Here is an 18,301-nt window from a genome sequence, read left to right on the forward strand (position 1 = left end):
ATCTGACCTGGTTTTGTTACAGATAAGAATATAGTGGGAAGTGTTTCAGCATCCACATTTATCCTCTGCTGAAGCGCCAACTTCAAAACAGATGTGTGATGTAAGAGTGTCATTCTATTGCTTCAGAGCCTCTGCGCTAAATAGAGGAATTCAAAAGAAGAAAACCTCATCCTTCATGGAATCACTGATCATCACTTAAGCCCAGTTAGTGCTTACACAAGTAGGCTGACTGACCTAACATCCTGTCCCAGTGTAACTTCTGACAGAGATTCCAGTTCTGGGTCAGCCAGCGTGAACAATAAGTCTCTGACATGGCAGACGGAGACGACCAACAGGATTTGGAATCAATGTGCATCGCTAAAGCAGATTATCTGATCAATGTGAGACGTAAAATAGGATTAACTGATCAATGAGGGTGGCAGTTGACAGCTGAGCTGCTTCAGGATCCAGAAGTCCAAATCCCTTTGTGACAGGAATTGTTAAGTGACTCTTCAGAAATGAACGTCTTTATATACACTCAGGAGAGCACACATGCTTAGGTTCAGCATGATTCCCTCTGTCAGATTATCTTTAATGATGTAGGATTTGATGCTTTTTTTCAATCAGTCAAATTGAAGCAAAATCAGCTCAAAACATGCAAAACATTCAGATTATCCTGGATTGTAGCCTTGTGTTGACATGGAATAGTTTCAGTGCCAAAGTAAGTGATTTTTTGTGAGTTTTGATGTTGATACATAATGTGTTGTCAGGATATTTAGGCCATTGGAACAAAAAAGGACACGTTTGTTGGAGATGAATTTATTCTCTTACTCTATTCATTATTCTTTATAGTGCTTTCAACATTCATAAAAAAACAAGCATTTACCTATAGGTGCATTTCATGACATTATGATGAGGCTTCCCATAAACATTGACACTATACACACATACAGTTTCATCCACTCGGCCCATTCAGGGCCATTGCCTAATCAGCACATTATCACACAGAGCAACAGCTTCCCCTCAACACGCGCATACACTCTCAGTAGACCCCTCTCGTCCCTCAGTATCCAACAATCCCCCAGTTTGGTCTCAGCAGGTCATGCGTGCCACTCCGAACTCCAGGCTGACAACAGCTGGCTCCTCTTTGGCCAACTCGCCGCTGTATGTCCCGTCCAGCTCTCCGTAGCTCTGCTTTCTGCTCTCGGTGCCGCTGCTGCCCTCTACTGTCCGCTCTGTGTCGAAGCTTTCTGTGGCCTCCTCGCCCACTTCCTCCTGCTCGTCGTCGTCGTTGTCCTCCTCCTGTCGCTGCACTTCTTTGTGGTTGACAGGCGCTCCGAGAATGAGGGAGTTGGGACGTGGCGGGAGGGTGCTTGAGCGCTGATCTCTGGTGGGAGGCGGTGCAGGGGGGTCAGAGGTCACAACAGGGGTCACACCGAGCTGCTGGAGCCGCTGGATGGAGGGTGGAGGAAAGAGAACAGAGAAATGTCGGCTTAGGATTTCACAAAATGTCATTCAAAAATCCTCATGCACTCAATTACATACAATCATTGTTAATAGCTGAATTGACTCTGATAAGGTTTTGTTAATTGCAAAACTCATCTCAGGAAAACAAGATAATCACATCATTATCTCAAAACAATGGTTCTTTCCCCCTTCATTTGTTTCCACAATATCACCAGAAAACCAACTCTGTTTTTCACACAATACAATAAACATAAGACGTCGGATTATAATAAGTTTTCATTTTTAGACTGTAACAATGGCAGCTCTTAGCTTTTGGCAGTTAATTAAGCACACCCGGCAAATCCCATAAATCTCGACTCCACAGCGTTAGAAAATATTAGATTTCTATTCAGTTTAAAAAAAATGAAGATTCAACTCATCATTCGTTGGGAGGGTGGGTTTTGTGTTTGAGAACTTCACTGTAATGATGCATTCACATGTTTTCTTTACCCATCTTTAACAGTGTGAGTGTGAGAATGTAAACTCACAGTCTCCAGTGTTTGCAGCATGCTCTCAGCCTTGGAGCTATTCTCTCTGAGAGTCAGAACAGTTTTGAGGATGGACTGGCGCGGGTGCATGGAGCGATCAAACTGGTGGTACATGTTCCTCCAGAACCTTGTTGGCACACAGAGACACAAAAACACCTTTGACTTTCCAGAAAGACTGGCAGGGAAACATTTGACATGAGGTGATGGCTGCAGGTAGATGAGGAGGGCTGGACTGACTTGAAGTTGTAGGGCTGAGTTGAGGGTGTGAGCACAGGGTTTGCTTCAGCGTAGGCGGGGCTGTAGAACGGATTCAGGTAGTTCTGTTTCTCGCTCATCAGAAAAGCCCACAGAGAGTGAGTCCGCTCTCTCAGCCTGGAACACAAATGAAACTCAAAATAATCATAACTATGAATTTAATCACATGGCATCTTTTTATACAAAGAGCAAATCAGTGTTTCAATAAACAAGCAAAAAGAAACCAAGCATAAGAGACCAACACAAAGACACCAAACTAACTTTAGAAAAGCTTAAACACCAAATTAAGAAAGACCCCTAAGCATCTTAAGAAAAAAGGCAAAACACCAAGATACACGATACAGTTACAAGAAAAAGACAATCAAAAAGAAAAATGCAATATGCTGCGGATTTGTATGAACTATGAATGTAAACTTTTTAATGTTTCACTCAAAGATGAGTTTTGAATTCAATTTAACTCCAGATTTCTGTTTGAGGACTTCACATTAACAGATAACCTGGGAAATAAGAAGAAATTTAAGCAGGTGTTTATGTCTTGTTTTTAGTAAAAAGTTCCCATGAGACTCAGTGAGTCATATTCATTGATCTAACAAGTCCAGCAAGTTTGTTAAAAGACAAACAAACATGACGCCCAAAAGGATTCTTAAAGTAACACCACAAAACAAAACAGTTCCTGCGGTTGTCAGAAAACTGCTGCTCATATCAAGTCTAATAAACATTTTTTTTTCTAAAAATCAGACACAAAACAAGACATAAACACTTGTTGGATTTTTAATCTTGGTTTTTTGCAGTGTAGACAAACAACTTTTCAATAATTTACCTGCTCTCTATCTTTTTGTGCCTGAACTCGTTTCTTCTTTTTGCTTACCATCAACCAGGGCAAGGTGCAAATTCTTGTAAATTTTCCCCCAGTCTTAAGATTTTGTTCAGAAGTGTATATGTAGTGACAGTAAAGACTTGGTTAAAAGGTTTTATCTGGACTCTGAAGGTGCTTATTGTTTGCATCTCTATAAATTAGTGCTGTCAGGCGATTAAAAAAAAACAACTAATTAATTACAGGATTTGTAATTAATTAATCTAATTAATCGCATTTTAATCTCATATCTGCTTAAGGTCCCAAAATAAAGAATTTGAATTCCAGGACATTAAAATTAAATTAAAAGACATTAAAAACCTTTAAAAATAAGGTGGGAATATATACAACACATTTTTAGGTGCCCTGAGGCAGAAGGAACAAATGAAAAAAGTTTTATGGTTCTATCTTTACAAAATCGACACAGTCCTGCACCTAAGATAAGCTGATCTGATTTTTAGGACGGTTTTTGCTTCTGTCACATTTTTACTCGATGTGGACTCAATTTTCACTGCAATATGAACTTCTATACTTCTATGAGGTCAGGAGAACCAGGGCTAAAGGCTAAAAACTGTGAGGAACTATGTACTAAACACTTAATTCAAGTCTTGGATCAAAGAAAAGTGAAGTATTTTCAGTTTTACATGCTCTGAACACAGAAACTGTAGCTCATTGGTGCAGAGCAGCCCCAAGCTGAAACATGACACCAGGAAGATGGAAGGAAATTTTCAAAGAATTCTTTAGATTTAAATAGAAGACAGATATCAATCATTCAGGGCTTGTTTAATGCAGTAAAGAGTTTAGAATTATCTGTTTTTTATCTGTTTGATTTTCTGCAGGTTTTCAAAAAGGACGTGTGAATAACGAGGGGGGGACGGCAGTCCCCCAAAAAATCACTCTCGCACCCCCCCACCCACCCCCACACCCCCGTTTAAAGCATGTTGCTGACATCAAGTGTGACAGATTCAGGGGCCCTTGAAAATATGAAAATCTGACAAGAACACCACTTTTTCCAAGTAGAACAAGCGGTTTGTAAATGCCAGACATTTGAAAATAAGTGCGTCTCTAAACGCCCCGCGGGGTTGGAATCCAGAGTAATCTGCGTTAATTTTTATAACGCGTTAATTTGCGGTGCAATTAATTAATGTAATTAACGCGTTAAAATGACAGCCCTACTATAAATAAATAATTTCTTTAAACTCTGTCATCTACAGTATATTGGTGTTAAGTGTTTCTCAAAGGACACAACTTTCCCCTGGACTTCTTTTTTTTTTGATGATGGTAACTTTGTGCCAACAGAAGCAGGTGCAGTCAAACAGGTTTTATGGCTTCAGTCCTTTTGATTACACCACAATCGAAGAGGAGTGACTATTTTAAAACTCCTGTGGAGGTGTTTTGGTTTGTGATGATTTGGCACCCCCTGTAGTCAAAGCAGCTCCACCAATCTGTGATTTGTTTTTGTTGCCTTGAAACATCCAGCCAAGAGCTGTTCCTAAAGTGTGACGTCCCTACTTTGTGTGACTCCTACCCTGTGGCAGCAGTTCAATGCATTAAAAATAGACACATGAGGACACATTAGAGTGTGTGTTGGACTCACTGCAGCTCCTCTCTTTGTTTGTGGTTGTTGCCCAAGAAGTTTCCATACTGACACGAGTGGACATGCTCATGAATTTGCAGCAGGAACCACTCGCTGAACTCAAATGCCTGAGGGGAGGATTATCAATGGCAAATAAATACAAGACAGTGATTAAAATGATGCTGTATGTGGTTTTCAGTGTAAGAGATTATCATTTAGCTCACATGCTCTTACACACCTGTGGGAACTGCTCTGTCAGCTGCCAGACACTCTCCAGAAACTGAGTAAAGATAGGAGACACCTCTTTTGGATCGCCATCCAACTGATCACACCTGGAAGTACAAATTTAAAAACATCATCACACATTTTAGCAGAAATAAACATCAATTTTCTGCTAAAAGTTTCTAAAGTAAAACATAAAAAAGACCTGATCTCATTCCAAAACTGCCTCACCTGTCTGCAAACTTGTGGCCAAAGGAGATCCAGTCTTTCTCGATAAGTACCTGAGAAATAATAACAAAGAAAAGTAAATTTAGAGTTAGATAAAAACACACTTAAAAAAGGGAAAGGATCGAAGTCTCATCAGGTCTTTAATGTGCCAGTGAGTCTGTTTTTTGGTACCATAAAGCCTTTGATGGTGCGGTAGTAAGGGTCCATGAGCAGGGCACCCAGGGAGCAGACCTGAGCTGTTCTGTCCCATCCGTCTGAACAATGAACCAACACGCTGGCTCCTTCCAATGTCACCGCCTGGAGAAGATGGTGCAAGGATTGTGTTTTGAAGACAACAAAAGATGCTGACGACGGTCAAGGGTGAACAGATTTCACTAAAACATCATTATCTTTGCAAAAACTTTTAAACTTATGTCATAGTGCAATGTGAAATGATCAAGTAGCAGAGGAAGAAAAATATTTGACCTTGGTGAGGAAGACAGCTGCATCTACTACAGCCTTGATATGCCGCAGCCAGCCGCTGCTCTCCAGTCCGACCAGGTAGTCACTCATGGACAGAGACCGAGTCCCAATCACTATGAGACACACGGGAAGTCATTTCACCTTCAGTGACTTGAATTCATTTTAATAAAGATAGAAGGGCTCTTCTGTATTCATACAGAACGAATAACGTGTTTAACCTTCTAGGAGTTTCTGCAGACTGGCCCTCATTACATGGATGTTCTCGATGCCAACAAACTGGAAGCGGATGTTGGAGTAGTTGTCCTCGTTTTCATAACCTTTACCTGCTGCACGGTTAGCCAGTGCATTCAACTGTTGGACAGAAAATAATAATTAAAAACTTCTAGCAAACTGTAATTTCACACCACATTTACACCATTACTGTTTTAACAATCATCAGATAAAAGCAAGGATGTTAAGTTCTACCTTTGGCCGAGTGTCCATGACGTAGACAAATCGGCTGTTGTGATTGGCTTTGCTTATGGCCTGCAGCAAGCTCTCATCCTCTAAGCAACGTGCACTGAAGCCAGAGAGAGGCTGGCTGCACCGACACACTGCCGCCTGTCAGGGTGAATGGATCAAAACAAGGATGGTTTAACAAACATAAACAAACATCAAAGTATACAATATACAATAAAATCATCCAGGAGTTAAAATGACACATCTGTATCAGGTTAGATATTTTAATTGTGAATTTGGTGACAGACAGAACTACATACAAATCTACAGTAACGTAAACTTACTTTGGATTATCATATTGAACAATAAAGCTTAAAGTTAACCACAAAAATCCTAAACATTTCGGTGATCCTTTGACTTTCAATCGGTCACTACTGCAGAGGTCCAAATTTCTATAAGCAAACATAATAAACCAGAAGGTCTGACAAGCAGATTCACACAAAAGGTATTGACCAAAATCCACAGAACAACCTCCTGCAATATTTCCCCTTGCCTGAGATCATAAACTCAACTTTGAATTTATTATCATAAACACTCCCTGGACATTTGCCTGAGGTGCTGAAATAACACAAAGAGCACACCCATTTATTTCAGTCCTCATGACCTTCATTTAGCACCACCTTGTGGATAAAAACAAAAACACTACTACTTCTATTTGTGTTAGGGCAAGGGCTCCCAAACTTTTCAGCCTGTGACCCCTTGCCTTGGAAATACCCTGTCCAAAAAAAATAAATAAAATAAAATAAACTAAAGAACGTATAAGATACTACATTTAGCTGGTCACTAGAAAATAAGATGTCCTTTGGATACATGTTGCTGTGTTTTCTTAGCCACCTCGGGGATCTTCAACAAAAAAAAAATGTGGAAAAGAGATCTAACATTTTCTGCTTGAATTAATTTACATGATATTAAAATATTTTTTTCAATATTATTTTAAAATATTTTACAGTGATGGATGAAACATGCCATTAACAGTTTTTTTTTTTTAATGTGGGGGCATTTCACACCCTCTGTAAGTTGCTATGATTCCATGTAGTCAAAATTGAGGTTAAGGTCAATATTCCGGTTTCTCAAACATTCGGAATAACCTGTCAACATGTGTGAGCAAACAGTGTTATTCCTGTTGATAAAAAAAAATGCTTGGACAACAACTTGTCGCACAAAGAACATGATAATGCAATGTGCATCATTTCCACTTCGGATTATTACCACAGCAACAGCAGCAACAATAACAGCAGCAGAAGCATGGCAGACTTCCTGTACTCAGAAGACCAAGATTCCTTGCGAACAGAACATGCGTAGAACACACATTAATGTTCCTATCCGATATCCGATAGGGATATCCAGATTGGCATATACATGACCATATATCCGGGTTAGAAAAGGAGTAACCCAAGGGTTATTGGGGTTTACATGGCCCTTGTGCAACCGGGTTATTGCTAATATTGCGATATGTAAGGGTTACTGACTGCAAGTAAACACAGTCAGTGTTTCCCCTCAGGAACCAATGTGTTATGGCATTGAAATAACTTTTAATAGACTGTTTTCCCCTATAAAGAAAAATCTACTATGGGTATTATTTCAAGTCACCTCGGCCCTTTCTAAACAGTGAAGGATGCAGTTTGCAGATTTTCTGTGGATAATTTCTTCCGCTTTTTTTCCATCTCTATGTACAATATGATTTTGAAAAAATAAAAAAGACCCAAATGCGCTGAGATACAGACCAACTGAGGAGCACTTGTTACATCACTTGAATGGTGTATATTGAACCAATGTCTGCAGGTCATGATGGTTTACCTTCTTTTCTTGGTAGAAGTATGTGAGAACAGGGAAGCGTCCTTTGCTTCTAAACTTGGAGCTCCCCACAATGATAGGCTTACTGGCTGTGATGGGAACATATAGGTCTCGTGGATATGTCTCACACACCTGCAACACAACACACAGAGTACACAGGTCACACACATTCTTGCATCAAACATATACTAAGACTGATTTCTCCTGGGAAAATGAGAACAAGTACTGAAAGTGGAACAGAAGATTATTAAACCTAGTTTTGTGTTTAAACCCTTTGTGCATATATGACATAATGTAACTGTGACTAGGCCTGGGCTGATAACAAACTTTGCTGGACCAATTTGTGTCCTAAAAATTATTGACGATAAACAATTTTATTGACAATTTTATCTTGAGACCCAGTAATATGTATTACCCAGTATTATAATAATAATAATAATGATAACAGTATATCATTAAAACGCAACACCCCCTTTCAAATGCTATAAACTTTTATTTCTCATGAGAATTTTTTTTACTTTTGTAAGTGGCATACCAATAACTTTCAAATATACTACTAAAACAAAAAATAATAATAATAAAAAAGGGCTTTTATTCAAAAGTTGCACCTAAAAAACAGTATTAAAGTGCAGCATTTCTTTTTGTGATGAAGCAAACTACACTTTCTGTGTCCATGTCAATTCTCACTTATCCAGGTCAGAGTTATTCTGAATGCTCAATCCAAGGCATCTGGACTGTTGAGACTGAGTTTAAGATGTTTCTCCTCTCATCCATGAGGCTTCATCAGCTTCATTCCAAACCATGAAATACAATAAATATCTATACTCTGGGGCTGTGACATTTGGCTTTTCAATCATCTTTTTTCTCTAATTACTACTTCCCCAACCTTCATACCTCTCACAAGCTCACAACTTAAATTTTCACCAGAGTCAAAGATTCTGAAAGACAGATGAGGGTTCACTCTGCTCATTCTGCTACAAAACAATTGCGCCCAGTTGCTGAGAGCGATGCACAAAGTGAACCCTTTTTTCATCCAGCATGTTTGGAGGCGAGAGAAAACAAACATGCATGCATGTGGGGATATATTGAGGCTGGCAAAATTATCGATTTATTTTCATTTATCGTGCAATTAAATGGTTTATAGACAATCCAATTATAGACAAGTCCCAGGCCTAACTGTGATCATGTCTTCACAGAAGGTGGTTTTGTTTTTTGAAAATGGGTGTCCCATTTAGAAAACTGCTCCTATTACCAAAGTGTTACAGTGAAGCTTCAGGGCCCTCCTCTATATCAACATGTTATCATGTTTTCATAGCAAGTTTTAATGTCTAACTGCTTCTTTAATATACTGCATTAAACTATTCCCATATATCACCACACCCTCAGTCATAAACTGTGTGTTACAACCTAATGAATCAATATCCAAGAAGGCAAACTTTGACTTTGTTTACATAAAACACAATAGAGAATGAAATCTTAGAGCCACATAAAAGGCTTCACTGCACAGTAACCATGTGACCGATAACTCTGTGCAACTCTTCATCTTTGCAGCAGATGGTGTTTATGGCTCACAAGGACAGTCCAAAGGTTCAATGACTGTCAGCTTTAACTGGTCAGGATGCTTAATGAATAACAATTAGGACACACTTCTTTCTGTTTTATTTCTCTGCCTCCTGTGCATGCACATATCCGAAAGGTGACTACAGCTGTTTGCCGATTGCTCTAAGACTGCAAGGGAAGCTCAGCTTCCCCTAAAATGTCCCCAAAAAAGTGGTGATATGTTCTGCTGTGTGTACATTTCATTGACAAAGTATGAGCTAAAATTCCTTCATCTTTTGTTCAGAATCAGCTACGTATCACAGGTAACTGGCTCCACCTCCTTCTCATTCATCCCCGCAGCGTCTCAGCGCTTTAACACAGTCGGACGCTGGACGTCTTCTGACTTCAGCGGGGGAGCGTCGAGTGGGTTGTTCCACTGTGGAAACTGGACGGTCATTGGATAAACGCTGGGCTTTGTCCCGCCCATCGGACGCTCAGCGTCTCTGGGGGTCTATGGGACAGTGGGCTGGCCTGGACGCTGGGCTTCTGCATGATGATTGGATAATCTGTCTGAGGCCGAATCCCTTTTTGATTGACAGTGAAATGAGCCAGTCAGCGATCTTGAAGTATAACCCTCCACTGGAGCATTCTCTGAGTTCTATATTCAGTTGTTCTGGACTGATCTGGAGGCTCTATCGATCCCCAGCAAGTTTACCTTTCTTAAAAATGACAAGCGTTGTGTTTAAAGATTCTCTCTCTTTCCACCAATAAGCAGCTACAGCTACTGCTACAGAGCTTCTCCCCCTGTCACTCACACTTAGAGCCTGTCGTAGTCTCACGTAGCAGCTCCAGCTATAGCAAGCTGGCATGAAGGGTAGAATTTACGTTTAAATAAATAAACAAATTTATGATGTAGGCCGGAAAAAATCAGCTTCCCCTCCTTGAATGACCAGCAACCGCCACTGCTGTTAAATGTTTATCCAGTTCGTCTCGATTGGAAGGATCTCAAACTGGATACACCAATGTTATAACCCTTACACTTCCAACCCATCTGAATTCTTCCTTTGTGTACCTTAAATGTTGCACTTCAGAAACCCCCCAATTAACCCGACACGATCCCGACAACACTTCTTACCTTGTAGTTTCTGTTGACGTCGGTGAGCTGCCACTGGTCACAGGGGACGCCCATCCTCTCAAACTCTGCCCCCAAGTCTATGAGCTGCCATCCTTCCTCTCTTTGTTGGTCATTCTGTTTGGGGTTGTAGGAGAATGCGTAGAGCTCCTCATAGGAGACTGCAACAAAGGGAGAAGACACCAGAGACAGAGGCTTAATGTAACACTTGGTTTTGAAGACAATAAATGCACAAATTTATGGTAAGAATAACAAAAAGACGGAGGAAAGAAAACAGGATAAGCATGAGTGTATCAAACCCACCTGGTCGTAGAAGACGCAGCAGTGAGCTGTAAATATCGTGGCAGTCTCTTTCTCTCTGGACCACGAAATGAACCACCCGGAAGTTACGACACTGGATGACCAGAGGACAACCTGTGGTGGTCAAAGAGAGCTTCTCCACAGAGGCTATGTGGTGATGCAATATCTGCAGGGGAGGAGTAGAGAGGAGAGGACCATGAAAAAAGAGGTCTGATGGATTTGGGGTTGTTGTTGTCAGATGATGATACAGTATTACATGATAAGCTGAGCTTCTTCAGTCTTTATGATTGTTGAAAAAGCCACAGAGTAAAAGGCTCAAAAGGTAAAATTATGCCACTCAATTGAAACAAAAGTAGAAAGATTCTGTCTGTTTGTAGAATGTGCTCACATATAAAAAGGACTTTCAAATGGCAGGATGTACGAAGAATTCATAAGCTGGTATAATGTCCTAAACAGAATTGCAAAAAAAGGTGCAGTTCACCCCACACCACCCTGTGTTCATGAATGTTTCAAGTAGCTGAAGTATAGAGGGCAAGAAGGACAAAACAGCGTATCACCATGCTTAATGAGGGCAGTTTGAATTCTACGGGGATTTCAGACCACAGGAATTCATAAAGATGCACATTAATTTGCATTGGTAATGATCACTGAAGCACACCGTCAAAAACACACACACAAGTCCACACAAAGTATGTTCTGTAGCAGCTGCTAAGAGACAGAAACTCAACTGCACTTAAATATTTCATAAGGCACAGTGACAGTTTATCACACTGTCTTCCTCTCTGACCAACACACTCCTTCTTAAGTGCCTCCATAAATATGGACACATCACTTATCAACAACAAAAGGCCTTCGACAGGAGTACAGTTGGAGAAATCAGTGAAAGCTCCAAAAGAATTTGCCTCAAAACAAAGAATTTTCCCTCTTCTCAGCACATTGAGCAGGAAGCTTGCTGGGGAGGAGGCGGTGGTCGGAGATTTGCTGCACAAAGCATTTTCAACCACGTTTTCTTTTCTACGTTGCAGACCACTGGCTGTGGTTGTCTGCATACGAGGGTGCTATTTTTACAACTGCATGTAACAGGATAGCAAAATATGGTGCTGACGATTGCAAACACTTTGCAAAACATGATGTTTAACCAGGAATGCAACCTATAATCAAACATTTTAAAATGTACTACAATATGGAGAAATTATGAAAAATATTTAGAATCTCTTCTTGCAAAATGAGTTGGAAACTCCTTGTAATCTTTTATTTTTGCCCTGCCACTGTAGCATTAAGAAGAGGAGACAATCAGTGAATCAGGATGCCCTACTAACTATTATTGCCTCACATCAACAACCCAGTTCTCACACTGTTATCTGTTACCCTCTTATGGGTGGGGGAACACACATGCTTCACTTGCACTCACACACTGGAGTCTAACCTGACAGTAATGACACAATAAAACAAAGCATGTGCCCTTCTGCTCTACTTCTCTTGAGTTTCTTCTGCACACTATCTTGCATGTTTTTTTCCCCTTTTGCTGAACACATCAACAGCACACACACATCCTTTATTAGATTGCACACTTCCTTGAGGTGGTAACACCGATGTCTTCTTTGTGTGACTGCAGAGAGACGAGGCAACAGTACAACTGCCGTCTACGGCATTCATTTGCAATTCAAATATCAGTTATGACCTCCAACTGTAACTGAATTTTGTAAGCCTTATCTGATGCGTGGAACAGGAACTTGATGAAAGGGTTAGATTAGCTGCAGGTTATGAGAAAAAGTGTTATGAACAGCAGGGGAAAATGTTTTGAGATGTTGGAAACATTGTCTGGTATGGTAAACCCATAATGCATTTCTGATAAAATGAACATCAGTTTTTAAATTCCTTCGTCTGTTCTGGTTTGTTTCATTTTTGCTGCCCCCTGTGGAAAAGCAGGACATGTCTGTTGAACCAGCCAAACATTACATGACTTTAAAACTTTAACTGATTTTAAAACTGTGGAACAAGTACACATTGTTTGGACAAATAAGGTTATTCCTTCGATTTCTTGAAGAGGCAAATTGGACCCAAAATCTGGTTTAAAATCATGTAGTATGTTGCCAACTTTAGCTAATCTTTTCTTTTGAATGTATAGGTGGTATTTTCAAGCAAAATTCACTTCTGTTTTCTTTTAACAGTGAAACGCATCACTTGATGAGCAATGACGATTTTATATACAGCCATAGATCTTGTCACTTTCTCACTGACCACCTGCCTGTCGAATGCCAGATTCTGATTGGATTAGAACCACTCAGCATCATGCATTCACATAGTTATGAATGTGATGGAAAAACCAGGGGGACATTTATTGTAGTTGCACCCATGAGGAACACACTTGGGCTGTTTCCCAAAGCCCAGGTACCTTGCCTTGCCTTACCTTGGAAGGCAGTGCCTCCGAAGCCACTTCCTTCCAATCCAAGGCAAATGTCCTGCCTCTGCTCAAAAGGAGATGCTAATGGTACAGCCTACAAAGGCACATTTTTTTTACCATCAGATTCCTGTCACAAATGTATATGTTATTGGAGTTACATTGTCTCACATAACATGTGTTGCATTGTGGACACTGCTTGAAAAGTTTGTACAAACCTGGGAGTAGACCGTATGCTCAGGCTGCTACAAATATTGTCATGGCTTGCCACTTTTGTACGCTTTTTGCTTTTTTATTGCCACATTACTGACACTGCAGGTGCGGCTTCTCAGTAATAATAGTTACGTGGGTGACACACAAAAGAGTCAAGTGTTGGACATGGTATAAGTTGTTATTTTCAGAGGTGTATTTTGTTACTTATATTTGAATTGGAATTTACTGCGCGCCTCCGCTGTAGCGTCTCTCTCTGGTGCTTCTTTGCCTTTCATTTTTTCCTTTTTTCGTAGATTCGCGCGTTGCATGTTGGGTATTTATAGCCATGGCAAGGCAGCGAAGGATACACCCATGTAGCCTTGGTCAATTAGCCACATGCTAACCAAACGGAGGACATATGCCTCTGGAGGACATGAACAGTGGAACAGCACTTGGGCAGCGACTGATGATGTGGATGCCTGCCCACGCCCACCCCACGCCCACATCAGATCAAGGCAAGGCAAGGTACCTGGGCTTTGGGAAACAGCCTTGGTGTGAATGACACCTGTGACAGTGTCAGGAAACAGTCCAGCCTGAGCAGTACTCACCCAGACCTCCTGTCCTGCAGATGTGGAGTTGTTGGAGCTGCTCTCCACAAAGATAAGATGTGTCGCTGTGAGGTACAGTGTGCCATTTGTGGATTTGTTGCTGAAGCGATCCAGCAGTCGCACCTGTTCCACCTGCAAAGACACGCAGAGAAAATAGCAGCAGATCAACTTTATTCAGCAGTCAGCGTGAAGTTAAGATAAAGGTTCATTTGTTCTGTTTGTAAGTGTAGGATTGACTGGGGAGGAGAAGGCAGGATTTTGCTTACGAGAATGAAACCTGGCAGAAAATGATCAAGTGGCACTTGGCTCTAAATCCAGCTGGCACGCCGTCTAATCCTGACCACCTGGGCCTGACGTTCAGCTGCCAGTCCCGGTGTAATGAGAATAACAAGCGATTTCAGCTCTGAATAACCTGTTTCATCTCAGCTAATAAGTGGCTGATGTAAAGGCTGTTTTTGCAACCCCTCTTGTTCACATACATACTGATGCTCCCAGTGACACATTTACTGAGGTCATACTCCTTCACACAGAGGCATTCATCATTTTCTTGTTCTCAAAAACATGTTTCCATACATCTGAAAGCCAGAACACTGCTCCAGAACTGTCTGTGAACCTTAAATCTAGGAGTACTTTACTGAATAAATGTACTTGTGTTTTTTTCTACGACAGACACATATTATAGGCCTGGAAAACACATTTCCAAACACAATATCTGTCGAATAGTAATATCAATAATTATAATAATTGTATTAACAATAATGGTTTATCCCTTTTTCTTTTGCAATTCTTACAACACTTCTGAAATACACGTGCAGTCTGCAGTGTTTATTCCTTTCAAATCCCTGAAAATTAGACTTAATGCTTTCTGCTGACTGTTACTAGAGCGCTACTCAATGTTGCCAAAAGGATTTCAGTCTACTGGGACTGCCTTATGCCCAAATTCATGATTCATCAAACCAGCAGCACTCTTGTTGACTCAGACATCCTCTCCATTGTTCCAGCTTTCTTGTCCTGCTCAGTCAGAATGGATGATCCCGAATCTGTCACGCAGCAACCAGCGCAACACATCTCCGTCATGGATAGGTTCCTCCACAGGCCGGGTCAGGGGGGAGTTAAAGCGTGAATGAAGGAGTTGCTTACAAAAAAGGTTGCAAGGGATTAAAGTTTCATGAGACAATTTGAGCTTATCTAAGCAGTCTAAGCTCCTTCAAAGTACTTAAATGACAACATTAAGTCCCCTGCTTGAAATTCCAGGCCTTCTTTTCCCAAGTCAGTCTTTTAAAGGTAGAAAACACATTCCTGAGCCACAGAGTACTGTAAAAATGAGTTCAAATAGTAACTCATACCACACATGTCTGGAAAAGAACAATGCTTTCATCTGTTGTTTCATTTGAGCAAACAACTATAAAGACCTAAAACACTGAGGCCACACCCAGTCTGCATGCAATCACACCCTCCTGATCCAAGTATATTACAGTGTATCACTGGGAAAGCACAATTATCCCAGAGCCTCAACAATGAGGTCACACCAAACTTAGCCAGAAGACAAAAGCTGTTGTTTCAACTTAAAAATGCTGACATAGGAATATATTTGGGTAGGCCCATTGCATGTGTCTGATTTGTGATCTAAATAAGATTTCTGATAATAAATGACCTTAAATGATGAAACCTAAGCTTTGAATCCTAGAGCCAAGTATGTAGACAGAGAAAGATTTTTTTAACATCTACTCCTGGATAAACAGCGTGTCATGAAAGTTAAGCTTATATGTTTTACATTAAAAGTACAAACTCAATACATTATTTTGGAAGCATATCATTTGTCATTAACCAGTGTGGCTCTGTTTCTGACGACCAGTTGTCCAGGTACAACTCTTTGATTTTGTCTACTTGCAATGCATCCAAAAAGTATAAGTATTTCATATTTTTTCTAAAAATTGCAACATTTTCCCAATAAAAAAAGTTTTGACTTTATCATTATGGAATATTGTGTGTAGAATTTTAAGATAAAATGAATTTAATCTATTTTGAAATAAGGCTGTCATATAACAAAACGTAAAAAAAGTCAAATGGTAAATACTTTCTGGATACACTGAGCCTGTGGACATACAGTGTGTCAACAGTGTGGGGACTCGTCCTTAAAAACACCCCACTACTAATGAACTGTCCTTTAATGCACTACTGATGCACTTTGAGGACCTGTCATCTGGAACATTCGTCTCACTGTCACTCCAAAGAAACACCACAGGCTGCTGTGTGGACCATACAAATTATCCATGAACCTGACAGTTACTCGACACACATTTTTGTTATGCAAGAATCGTGATAAGGGGCATTGCACCTGGGGAAAAATCGAAGATATGAGTTACTAATTTGAGGACGACCAATGAAGATTCTTGAATGACTGTCCATTTTAATGCTTTTGGAGTATCTCTATGTTCAGGGTTTAAATGTGGCAAACCCTTTCTTGATCAGTGTACTAGTTTGCGAATGGCCTCTGCCCTCAGTTAATATTGCTCATGTTATTGTGTTATGTTTAATCTCTCTCTACATCCAGCATGCACATTTTTCTTTAAGTTCCCATTCTCTGAATATCAAAAGCCCTCAACATGTTTAAATGACACAACCTAAACTCTCTCTCTCAAAAAAAAAACAAAAAACAGAGTGTTTTTCTGGTGCAGAGGAGTCTTATACTTCTAAAAATTACAGAATATTGTTATAATAAGTAAATAAAAACAAGACAGACCCTGTTCTGTTGGCAGCATATACCAGTTGCTGAAGTACAGAGACACTAAAAGGTACAAGCAAACTAACAGGTAAGAGTTTATGTTTTATTAGCAAGTTTCCCACTGTCATGGAGGCACCTTGGCATTTTAACAATTGTTTGCTGAGCTCATGTCAGGAAAAAGATACTGACATCAATAAAGGATAGATGTGAAGGATAAATGAAGAGTTTTTTTTTCAATCATGACTGTTACAAAATTTCATATCATAGTTTTAAAGCTGTTAATGAGGGTTTGTGGGTGAGTTCCACAACAAGGGGATTGGTGTATTCACTTCAATCTGACCACAGGCAGTGATGAAACAAAAGTTATGTAATTGTAGTTAAATGTTGGGTAATTCTAAATTCTTACTTCAGAGGAAGGAAGAGTGCAGCTGAAGCAGCAAACTTCTCCATTTCCTGTAGTGCATGATTCAAATTAAACTCATCTAAAATAAAATGATGAAAAACGGTGGTTCAGATCTTTCAAGATGCATCTTACGTAGATTCTACAGTTAAATCATTATTTTAACTATCTTTGCATAAATCATAACAGTTGCACATAAATTTCACTAGAATATGTAGAGGTAAGAGGAATAAACAAGCTGGTCGTCTAAAGTCCATGGTTTAACCCTCCGAATAGTGCTCTCTCACACAGGTGGACTTTCATTTGGTTGGATAGTATAAGATTAAGTCGGTCAATAGCAGGGCGTGAAGAGGGTAGTGTTAGCATTAGACAGAAGAAGCTCTGCTATCTGCTGCACGGAGAAAAAAACAAACATCTCAATGATGCTCGTCACGTCTGGCACTTCAGACTGCTGGCGACACCTGCAACTCGTCATGCTGTTATATTATTCCACAAACATTCCAGCGAAACACTGATACCTGAAAAACTTTGACATGCTCACATATAACCAAAAATACCAAGATGACAGGCCGGGCTGCTGCCTGCGTCCCATCCATTTGCAATTAGCTAGAAATGTTAGCTACCTTTGGCGTGCGGATATGCTCCATTTCTCCGGGTCCGAACTGCTGTCAGCGACTGCAAAGCCCTAAACGACACCTTACTGTGATTACTGTATCATTGATAAAATGATACCTTAACCTGTTTCACAAATAGCTTTACTTTGACGGAGGCTACCTACGATATGTGTTTATTGTCAATTATGTTGCGCCTCCATCCGCGTCAGGTCCACGGCATTCATGGCAACACATATAAGTGGGAGTTTCGAAGTAAAAGCATGAACTTCTATGGCTCATCCACGCCCAGCTTTGTCCCCACAGAACATAGAACACAAAACAAAGCCTTTCATTCTGAAGCTTTTTGCAGGGTTCTTGTTATAATCTAATCTGTCATCTACCCCCTAGACAGTTTCATTACCAGTTTAAGACGTCTCACAGGAGCTTAAAAGTGCACATCTAATCTTTGATTAATTGCAGCACTGTTTACTTGCTCCAAGATGAACATGAAAGCCCTCAAGGCAGAATAAAGAGCATTTTAAAACTAACC

The 18,301-nt window shown here is 40.2% G+C and overlaps 1 protein-coding gene across 1 annotated transcript; it reads right to left on the reverse strand.

Moving 5' to 3' along the window:
- Positions 1–767: 767 nt before the first annotated feature.
- On the reverse strand, positions 768–18,008 carry mtmr6 (myotubularin related protein 6). The gene is made up of 15 exons (XM_074693787.1): positions 17,782–18,008; positions 14,034–14,165; positions 10,836–10,998; positions 10,536–10,693; positions 7,865–7,993; positions 6,035–6,169; positions 5,788–5,920; positions 5,573–5,682; positions 5,279–5,404; positions 5,111–5,160; positions 4,896–4,989; positions 4,679–4,785; positions 2,211–2,345; positions 1,974–2,100; positions 768–1,431 (listed from the first exon to the last, which is right to left on the reverse strand). Exons 1-15 carry the CDS (start codon positions 17,803–17,805, stop codon positions 1,072–1,074), a joined length of 1,983 nt encoding a protein of 660 aa, XP_074549888.1. The 5' UTR covers positions 17,806–18,008; the 3' UTR covers positions 768–1,071.
- Between the last annotated feature and the right edge of the window lie 293 nt (positions 18,009–18,301).

The sequence above is a fragment of the Halichoeres trimaculatus genome, unplaced genomic scaffold, assembly GCF_033239565.1.
Source record: "Halichoeres trimaculatus isolate MK-OKI-2021-1 unplaced genomic scaffold, fHalTri1.1 fHalTri1_scaffold_18, whole genome shotgun sequence".
Lineage (NCBI taxonomy): Eukaryota > Metazoa > Chordata > Actinopteri > Labriformes > Labridae > Halichoeres > Halichoeres trimaculatus.